The following is a 10,000-nucleotide window of genomic DNA, read 5'->3' on the forward strand; positions in this document are numbered from 1 at the left end:
TGTTGTTGTTGTTGTTATAATGAGCGTGTGTTAATGTGTTGCGCCCCCTGCAGTCCTCTCTGGGTTACTGCGCCCTCTTCATGGCCACCCTGCACACCCTCCTCTTCGGCTGGGACCGGGCCTTCCAGGCGGACCGGTACCACTTCAACCTGCCGCCCACCTTCGTCCTGGTCCTCCTGCTCCCTCTGCTGGTGCTGCTGGGCCGCGTCGCCCTCTTCCTGCCGTGCGTGGCGCTGCGGCTGCGGCGGATTCGCCGCGGCTGGCAGAAGAACCAGCACGTGCGCTTCACGCGGCTGAACGACGGCGTGGAGGACGTCAGTAACGTGTGAATGATTCGTAGGGTTTGGACTGAAGCTCCTTCTGCTGCCTGTTGATTAAATCCAATGATTTATGTTGATTTTTAACAAACTAACGGCGTTTCTTAGTTTGACCTCATTATTTATTCTCAGAATCTCCGTTTGAATCCCTAAAATGTTCCACTACAAAAAACACTTTGAGAGTTTTATTTTTCGAGACAGACGTGAAAAACCAACTAATATCCACCGTCATTGTGACTCCATAGTTACTGTGTACTGTCCCTTTAAAAGTGTCAAAGAATAAAAAATAATCATAAAAATATTTATATATTTAGTGTTAGAAGCCAGGGGTCTGAAACGCTGTATAAACTAACACTTCCTGCTGCTGCACCTTCACAATAAAGCATCGGAATGGCTTTTATTGTGAAAGGGGAACAGGAAATACAATCTTTATTTCAACAGGAGGCGAGTGGAGCTGCTGTCCGATGTTAGTGACGACGAAGACGCGACATCGCAAACAGAAACATCGGGAGTGTTTTTAATCAGCGTCAAAGATTTGTTGTGGTGCGTTCACGCACACACACACACACAGACGTGACGGACATTTTTATCATTATTATTATTGATTATCTTTAGAAGATGCAAACATTTCTGACCACGACATCGGAAGACTCTTCGCACTGCCTGGCCTTTTCAGACGCTACATCGCGAGTTACTGAAGAGACTGAAAAATGAGCGTCTTTTGTACGTAATCTCAAAAATTAGCTTTGTATTCTGTGTGACCGCATCATTTTAAAAATGTGAAATGTAGCGTACAACATATATCGTTCTTTGTCTTTAGAATAAGAATAAGTATACGTTTGCTAACTTGCATTCTGCTAATCATTTTTTGTACAACATTCACTGTGAATCAGTTCATTTCAACCAACTACTGTATTACATATGTTTACTTCCTGGCTAACTTCCTGTCCCGCCCACTCTCATTTCTGAAGCATCGCGACCTCGGAAGAATCTTAGCAGTAACTTACCCGCGAACTAGTACCAGAGAACTAGTGGAGGAAGGGGGAGAGGAATGAGGGGAGGGAACAGGAGCTGAGCGAGTGAGCGCTGTAAAGAGGACAAATCAGAAACCCCCTGGAAGAAGTGGGCGTGTGTTTGCCTGTGTCTCATTTGCATATAAATGGACCACGCACAAAACCAAAACCAGTGAACATGTCAGTGAACATGTTCACTGACATGTTCACTGACATGTTCACTGACATGTTCACTGACATGTTCATTAGGACACCAGGGAACTAGTTTAACGTGGAGAAATGGGGTAGAACATGTCTCCTTTAAAGATTTGAATCTTGTCAGGTTTTCACATGTGTGTGGATGCTGCCACCTTGTGGACAAACACTGGTAAGTGCCTTTGACATGTTGTAGTTTATAGAAGAGGAGAGAAGCAGGTGACACGTGTGTGGATGCTGCCATCTTGTGGTGAAGAAGTGTCACTGACAAATACAGAAAACTGAAGGTTTGATGAAGTAAATGTTTGGAAATTTAAATGAATTTGAAACTTAAAGTGTTTTTGTGATGTTTTGTTTTTTAAGTGATATTTTATAACATCTGTTACGTTCATTTTCAACATTACAAAACTTTACATTGTAACATGTTTGATGAACATTTTATATCAGTGTTCAAAAATGTTATACGTATATATCAGTTTTTGTAAAGTTAGTAACATATTTTAATAACATCACAACAACAGTTCGTCACAAGCAACATTTTATACAGTAAGTCAAATATTGGGGGATAAAGTTGTTATGATTAATTATGTCACCAGTTATATACACTGATGTTCTGTTTTTTTGGTAAAATTAATATATTTTGGACGTCGGTAACACATTTTGTAACGTTTTCATCAACATAATATAAGTTTTATATTCTGTGAATATTTGAGGTTAAACGGCTTTCGGTCACATTTTAAAAACTGAAGTAAACAAACAAGCAAAACAAGTGTTGTTTGGAACATTAGTAACACGTTGTGTTGTGTGTTTGGTAGAGTAACATGTTTTAATGACAGTTGTTTGCCTCTGAGCTCAGAATGAAGGTATGTTTTTGTCTTCAGTCAGGTGGAAAGATCACACATACTGATCTGCTGTCACACGCCCTCAACTACTGCAGGACCAGGACCAGGACCAGTCAGACCAGACTGACAAGAACAACAACAGGAGGAAGTGTGTGTGTGTGTGTGTGTGTGCTTCAGTATGGAGTTGAGTCATAAATGTTTATACCTGTGTGTGTGTGTGTGTGTATACACGTATGTATACATATACATGTGTATATACACACATATATAAAATATGCATATACAATGACCGTGAGACTTTAATATAAATCTAAAATTCAAAGTTCAAATAAATAAGTCAAATACACTACATTATAGTATATTAGCATAAATATATTATATTAATAATATACAAACGTGGTAAGGCTGCTCTGTGCCGGCCACAGTGAGCTCTCTTTACTTTAACCACGTGTTTGAATTGTAAATGCTTCAAATCATCACAAACGGTTTATTTCAGGGTTTCATGTCTTTTCTCTGCCGATATGTTCCGGCGAAATGCATTCTGGGATACTCAAGTCAACACCCGATGCATACTGGGTAAAATGGGCGGATCGGGAACACTTCCGGGTATGAGAACTGGTCTTTTTCTGACTTTTAGGAAGGTTTTATAAATATGAAACTCCGTGAATTAAAAATGTAGATTCTAAAGAGGTCTAGAAGCCTGTGTCCGTGTCTCCAGGTGTCCTGTGTCCATGTCTCCAGGTGTCCTGTGTCCGTGTCTCCAGGTGTCCTGTGAACACTTTTACTTTTTGGGCTGCATGAGTGTTTTTTGTTGCAGTACCACGAGTGGCCACCATGACACCTTTGTCTTCACGGCAGAGGGGGCGGAGCTACGTTCAGTTCTTATAATACGTCCACGAGAGAGACTCACTCTCTGCCGCCATGACTGTGAGTACACACACACACACACACACACCTCTCTCTCTCTCTCTCTCTCTCTATCTATCTATCTATCTCTCCCTCTATCCCTCCCTCTATCCCTCTATCCCATAATAACCCTTGTACTGGTGTTGGATTGTAACCAGACTCTGATCCACGTGTGTCTCCAGAGAACCTGACAGTGTGATTCAGTCTCAACCCACAGAGCTTCTTTTCTCTGTGTCTCTGTCTGTCTGTCTGTCTGTCTGTCTCTCTCCCTGTTAGTGTTTGTCTCTGTGTGTGTCTCTTGCTGTCTCATGTGGTTGTTGTCTCTAGTTGTCTTGCTGCTGTCTCTTGTTATGTCTCATTGTTGTCTAGTGGTTATTGTTTCTTGTTTTGTCTCATTGTCTCATGTGGTTGTTGTTTCTTGCTGTGTCCAATTGTTGTCTCATGTTGTCTCTTGTGTTATGTCTCATCCTGTCTCTCATGTTGTGTCTCATGTTGTCTCATGTGGTTGTTGTCTCATGTTGTTGTGTGTGTCATGTTGTTTTCTCTTCTTGTGTCTCTGTTGTTGTCTCTCATGTTGTTTTCTGTTGTGTCTCATGTTGTCTCATGTGGTTGTTGTCTCTCATGTCTCTTCTTGTGTCTCATGTTGTTGTGTCATGTTGTTTTCTCTTGTGTCTCATGTTGTTTTCTGTTGTGTCTCATCATGTTGTTTGTCTGTTGTGTCTCATGTTGTTGTGTGTCATGTTTTCTCTTGTTGTGTCTCTGTTGTTGTGTCTCATGTTGTCTCATGTTCTTGTGTCTTGTTGTTGTCTCATCTTGTGTCTCATGTTTTCTGTTGTGTCTCATGTTGTCTCTTGTTGTGTCTCATGTTGTTGTGTCTCTTTTTGTGTCTCATGTTGTTGTCTCTTTTTGGTCTCATGTTGTTATCTTTTGCTGTGTCTCATGTTGTTGTCTCATGTTGTTGGGTCTCTTTTTGGTCTCATGTTGTTGTTGTGTCTCATGTTGTTGTGTCTCTTGTGGACACAGGACTTGTTTGACACAGCTGTGGAGGAGGTGAAAGTCCTGAAAAAGAGACCAGAAAAGTTTGAAATGATTGAACTCTACGGTTTATACAAGCAGGCCACGGTGGGAGACGTCAACATCGGTCAGTCTGTCTCTGTGTCTCTGTGTCTTTGTGTGTGTGTGTGTGTGTGTCAAACTGTTTAAAGTTTGATGGTGTTTAGTAACTGAAGCGTCTCCAGCTGTGTGTTCAGGCTTCAGGACATTTTCCTTTCATTGAACATAAACTTCACTGCATGTCCTCAGGGACGTTTTACATTCACACATTATCTTAATTATCCAACACACGACACTGCAGCTGCTTTGAAATCAAATATTTGTGCAGTTTAATCTGTGGTGTTGTCGGTAAAGTTATTTTTTCTGTGTGTTTGTGTATCCACAGAATGTCCGGGAATGTTTGACTTTTTAGCAAAAGGAAAATGGAACGCGTGGAATGCAAAGAAAGGTCTCATTTTGAACCAAGAATCACCTGAAAAACCTGATTTTAAAGCAGTTTTCTCTGTAAGAAGAAGCAACAGTTTGTGTGTTTGTGAACCAACAGGTGTCTCTAAAGAAGAAGCCATGGACACGTACGTGAAGCTGGTGGACAAGCTCAAGGACAAATATGGAATGTAGACAGTGGTTTTCCACGTGTTTGAGCTCATTGGTTAAATGAAATACATTCCCATGTTATTTTGTTTTTTTTAATAATAGATGAACATTACGGAAAATAAACTTGACTTTTCAGAAAAGCACACTTGTAAATAATCGTCCTTACACACACACACACACACACACACACACACTGCCAAACATAGACGTTACATACACGTGGACTTTAAATGCCCACTTTTACAAAATAAGACATTAGAGCGAGTGACGTCTGTCTCACAGTGAGATAAAGACGCTTTCATTGATAATTAAAATAATCCAGCTGTGAATAGTTTCAGCTTTAATCTTGACGTAAAGATAAATAAACACTTGATGTATGAAACAAGCATGTTACAGTATTAAACACGTGTGTGGAGACAGAAGAGAGTCACGTGTCCACAGTGTCCACAGTGTCCACAGTGTCCACAGGCAGAGGAGCAGCTGGTGGACGTGGCAGCAGTGAGACCTGAGTGTGGCTGATGGAGCTGTGCTGCCGTCGCTGCCTGGGTCGAGTGGACACGTGCTGGGTGAGTCTCCACCTCCTCCACCTCCTCTGGATCTCCTGCTGCACCTGCAGCTCATCACACACACACACACACACACCGTAAACACACACTGTAAACACACCTGTCCGTCAGAGCCTGTGGGTGTGTCTTACCTCTCCGTTCATGAAGCAGTAAAGCACGGCGACCACACAGCCCTGAGACACACACACACACAGAGTCATCAGATTACCCACAATCCATAGCACTGTAACATGAGCGTGATGTTATAGTTGTGGTTGTATGAGGTGCTGTCAGCGCCCCCTGCTGCTGAAAAACATGCATAACACAGGCACTGACAGGTAAAACATGGTTTAATCCACTTTAATAAAGATTCATTACATCATCTACGTCAGATTAAGATTAACATGTTCACGTCTTTATGTCACTTTGAGAACGCACGCACACACACACACACACACACACACACTGCTGCCTCCATCACTGAGTTCTAATGTCTGACCACACGAGGCAGCAGAGGACCAGCAGCTAAAATGACTGGTTATCTCTGGAATCTGACGTGGATCATAGATTATAGGTTTAATCTGATATGAAGTGTATGATGATGGTGTCCTGGTTCACCTGAGTGGACGACAGAGCCAGTTCTGCAAACGTCCACACCTTAAACACCAGGCCGCTCATTTCCACAGGCAGGAAGACAAACAGGATGTAGTGAAGACCAAAGAGAGCCACCAGGAAGAAGGTGGATTTAATCAACCTCCTGCACAAGCAGATTATACTGGGATTACACTGACATTACGCTGAGAATACAATGATATTAAACTGAGATTACACTGACATTACAGAGATTCTGTTTTAGATTGTAGTCTAGATTCTGGTCTAGATTCTAGTCTAGATTGCACAGCTTTTAAATGTCAGTTTTTAAAGCTTTTAAATGTCAGTTTTCAGAGCTTTTAAATGTCAGTTTTCAAAGCTTTTAAATGTCAGTTTTCAGAGCTTTTAAATGTCAGTTTTCAGAGCTTTTAAATGTCAGTTTTCAAAGCTTTTAAATGTCAGTTTTCAGAGCTTTAAATGTCAGTTTTCAAAGCTTTTAAATGTCAGTTTTCAGAGCTTTTAAATGTCAGTTTTCAGTTTTTTTTAATTTTTTTTAAATGTCAGTTTTCAGGGCTTTTTAAAATGTCAGTTTTCAGAGCTTTTAAATGTCAGTTTTCACAGCTTTTAAATGTCAGTTTTAAAGCTTTTAAATGTCAGTTTTCAGAGCTTTTAAATGTCAGTTTTCATAGCTTTTAAATGTCAGTTTTCAGAGCTTTTAAATGTCAGTTTTCAAAGCTTTTAAATGTCAGAGCTTTTAAATGTCAGTTTTCAGAGCTTTTAAATGTCAGTTTTCAAAGATTTTAAATGTCAATTTCCACAGCTTTTAAATGTCAGTTTTCAGGCTTTTAAATGTCAGTTTTCAGGGCTTTAAATGTCAGTTTTCAGAGCTTTTAAATGTCAGTTTTCACAGCTTTTAAATGTCAGTTTTAAAGCTTTTTAAATGTCAGTTTTCAGAGCTTTTAAATGTCAGTTTTCAGAGCTTTTAAATGTCAGTTTTCAGAGCTTTTAAATGTCAGTTTTCAAAGCTTTTTTTAAATGTCAGTTTTCAGAGCTTTTAAATGTCAGTTTTCAAAGATTTTAAATGTCAGTTTTCAAAGCTTTTTAAATGTCAGTTTTCAAAGCTTTTAAATGTTTTCAAAGCTTTTAAATGTCAGTTTTCGGAGCTTTTAAATGTCAGTTTTCAGAGCTTTTAAATGTCAGTTTTCAGAGCTTTTAAATGTCAGTTTTCAAAGATTTTAAATGTCAATTTCCACAGCTTTTAAATGTCAGTTTTCAGAGCTTTTAAATGTCAGTTTTCAGGGCTTTAAATGTCAGTTTTCAGAGCTTTTAAATGTCAGTTTTCACAGCTTTTAAATGTCCTTTGATTGATGAGACTCTGACTCACTTGTACTGACTGAACTCGTTCCTCTGGGCGTCGGGCGTCCTCAGTTTACTCACCAGGATCTTCAGAATCCCAGAGAAAAACACCAGATTCACCTGGAACATGAACAGAAACGGAATGTCATTACATTCATCCATTCATCTTCACACTTCACATGTCTGAATGCAAAATGTTAGCGTAGCTTAGCACAAAGACTGTAAGCGGATGGGGACAGTTAGCCCTACCCTTTTTGAATGAATGTGTGTGCTGGTGTTTTTGTCAACAGCGTGTGGTTGCCTAGCAACCAGGACTCACCTCTCTGAGCTTTAGCAATGCTGATGCAACAATAAAGGTACATTACATTACATGTCATTTAGCAGACGCTTTTATCCAAAGCGACTTACAATGGAATCAAGTACAATTAGCCAGGGGTGGAATCGAACTTGCGACCATGATGTCTTTGGTACGCAAGGTAGGGTCTTAACCACTGAGCCACTCCACCCCCACATTAAAGGTGCAATCAGTAGATTTTGTGGAACTGTGAGGTGAAACAGCTGCTGAGGGAAAGGGACTTTGTGTTCAGGTCTGGTAACAAGGAGCTGCACAGTTCATGTAGAGCCAACCTGAGAAGGGGCATTAAGCGGGCAAAAGCAGGTCCACAGGGGACGCCATCAACACAGTGTGTAAACACCTTGAACACTCTGGCAGCTACGCGAGGATGTTGTTTGTGGACTTCAGTTCTGCTTTCAACACACTTGTTCCGAGCAGACTGCTGTCCAAGTTGTGCGGTCTGGGAATCGGCGAGCACACCTGCAGATGGATCAGAGCCTTTCTCACTGACCGCCTGCAGTCAGTCAGGCTGGGGGACCACCCTGACCAGTCCTCAATCCTGTCTGTGAGCACCGGGGCTCCCCCAGGGCTCCCCCAGGGCTTCCCCAGGGCTCCCCCAGGGCTGTGTGCTCAGTCCAATGCTGTACACCCTGTACACCCATGACTGCGCACCACAGCAGCAACGTCCTCGTGAAATTTGTGGATGACACCACTGTGGTGGGGATGATTGAAAACGGTGACGAGACAGACTACAGGGAGGAGGTCCTGCATCTCGCTGCCTGGTGCTTTTGAGGTCACTGAGAAGGGTCAACGTGTCCCAGGACCTGCTGCTGTCCTTCTCCAGGTGCTCACCCACAACATCTTGGTGTGGTTCAGGAGCAGCTCTCAGGCTGAGGTCAGGAAGTCCTCAGGTGTCCTCTCTGTCAGACATCTACGACACCAGCATCACCTGTGACGGCTCACACCCTGGACACAGCCTGTTCTCACTGGTCCATCAGTGGTCCATCACCGGTCCATCACCGGTCCATCACTGGTCCATCAGTGGTCCATCACCGGTCCATCACTGGTCCATCACCGGTCCATCAATGGTCCATCACCGGTCCATCCAGGCCCGCACCTCCATATATTTAAAATAACAATGTACTGTATCATATATCATATACTGCATATTCCTCTTACTGGCTCCCACTGTGAATACTTTCAAATACTTTGTCATGTTTATCGCAGGTATTGATGCACTGTTCTGTTGTTTCTTCTATCGTTTATCTCTTCTAGAGCTGTCCTTTAATCTCAGTGTACACTATATAATGACAATAAAGGGGATTCTGATTTTTATTCATTTATGAACACATGAAATTCAACAAATAGTTTTGTTTTTGTTACAGAATCAGTTTTGACATGTCGGCGGCCATTTTGTGCCACTCAGAATGGACAAAAGTTTGAAGGAGGAGCAGGAAGCACGGGGTGTTTACAGTGGTTGCAGTGAGCAACTTCACCTTTAGATGGCGCCACAGGTCAGTGCTTTTAAAGAGAGAATCAATGTAAACAATGCGTCACTTTTTACAGATATGGTGAGAAGAACCGGCACTCGAAGAATCCACCAGATCCACTCATGGCTCCTCGTTTCCCAGCAGCTAACAAACAAACAAACAAACAAACAAACAGTCAGTCCAGTGAGTGAGTGTGTGTGTGTGTGTGTGTGAGTGAGTGAGTGAGTGAGGTTCATGCTCCTCACCCTTCATCTTCATAAAAGTATTTGGCAAATCCCCAGCAGACGATGACAACCAGAGGAAAACCTGTGAAAGACAACCATGTTTGTTTGTGTGTGTGTCTGTGTGTGTGTGTAATGTGTGTCCAGGTATTACTAATGTTGTGGGGACCTAAACCTGTTTACACAGTCACATTATGGGGACTTGTCTTCCTTGTGGGGACAAAAAGCAAGTCCCCATAACGTAAATTACTACATTTTAAGGTGAAGGTATGTTTTAAGGTTAGGCTGAGATTGAGATTAGGGTTAGGGTTAGGGTTAGGGTTAGGATTAGGATTAGGCCAGTAGTAATTGTGGTTAGGGTTAGGGTAAATCTCCAGGAAATGAATGTAAGTCAATGCAATGTCCCCGCAAGTCATGAATGTCGAACGTGTGTGTGTGTGTGTGTGTGTGTGTCTTTACCCCAGCTGAGGACGATGTAGCAGGTCAGATGTTTCCTCAGGGAGAAGAAGGAGTGGCTGACCAGCGTGAACAGGAAGTGCCCCT

General features: G+C 42.0%; 3 protein-coding genes across 5 annotated transcripts in view; 2 read left to right on the forward strand and 1 right to left on the reverse strand.

The window, feature by feature from the left end:
- LOC122765022 (metalloreductase STEAP3-like) overlaps positions 1-1,257 on the forward strand; it is a 5,880-nt gene extending 4,623 nt beyond the window's left edge. For all 3 annotated transcript variants that reach the window (XM_044019047.1, XM_044019048.1, XM_044019045.1), the window contains one exon: positions 54-1,257. In XM_044019047.1, coding sequence (XP_043874982.1) covers positions 54-329 — 276 coding nt within the window. In that variant the 3' untranslated portion in view covers positions 330-1,257. The remainder of the gene's footprint in view (positions 1-53) is intronic.
- A 1,924-nt stretch (positions 1,258-3,181) lies between these two features.
- LOC122765026 (acyl-CoA-binding protein-like) lies at positions 3,182-5,060 on the forward strand. Its single transcript, XM_044019053.1, has 4 exons — positions 3,182-3,294; positions 4,297-4,414; positions 4,712-4,774; positions 4,871-5,060. Exons 1-4 carry the CDS (start codon positions 3,289-3,291, stop codon positions 4,942-4,944), a joined length of 261 nt encoding a protein of 86 aa, XP_043874988.1. The 5' UTR covers positions 3,182-3,288; the 3' UTR covers positions 4,945-5,060.
- LOC122765024 (secretin receptor) overlaps positions 5,061-10,000 on the reverse strand; it is an 8,227-nt gene continuing 3,287 nt past the window's right edge. Inside the window, exons 7-13 of the mRNA XM_044019050.1 lie at positions 9,917-10,000; positions 9,482-9,542; positions 9,311-9,380; positions 7,441-7,532; positions 6,084-6,222; positions 5,618-5,659; positions 5,061-5,530 (exon numbers count right to left, since the gene is read on the reverse strand). The exon at positions 9,917-10,000 is cut by the window's right edge and continues 70 nt beyond it. Of these exons, the coding sequence (XP_043874985.1) occupies positions 5,348-5,530; positions 5,618-5,659; positions 6,084-6,222; positions 7,441-7,532; positions 9,311-9,380; positions 9,482-9,542; positions 9,917-10,000 (671 nt within the window). The 3' untranslated portion in view covers positions 5,061-5,347. The remainder of the gene's footprint in view (positions 5,531-5,617; positions 5,660-6,083; positions 6,223-7,440; positions 7,533-9,310; positions 9,381-9,481; positions 9,543-9,916) is intronic.

This window comes from Solea senegalensis, linkage group LG2 (genome assembly GCF_019176455.1).
Source record: "Solea senegalensis isolate Sse05_10M linkage group LG2, IFAPA_SoseM_1, whole genome shotgun sequence".
In the NCBI taxonomy this organism is placed as follows: domain Eukaryota; kingdom Metazoa; phylum Chordata; class Actinopteri; order Pleuronectiformes; family Soleidae; genus Solea; species Solea senegalensis.

Coding starts and splice junctions, on each gene's coding strand:
- LOC122765026 (XM_044019053.1), top strand. Junction 4,415..4,711: donor GGTGGGAGACGTCAACATCG/GTCAGTCTGTCT, acceptor GTGTATCCACAG/AATGTCCGGGAATGTTTGAC. Junction 4,775..4,870: donor CGCGTGGAATGCAAAGAAAG/GTCTCATTTTGA, acceptor GTGAACCAACAG/GTGTCTCTAAAGAAGAAGCC.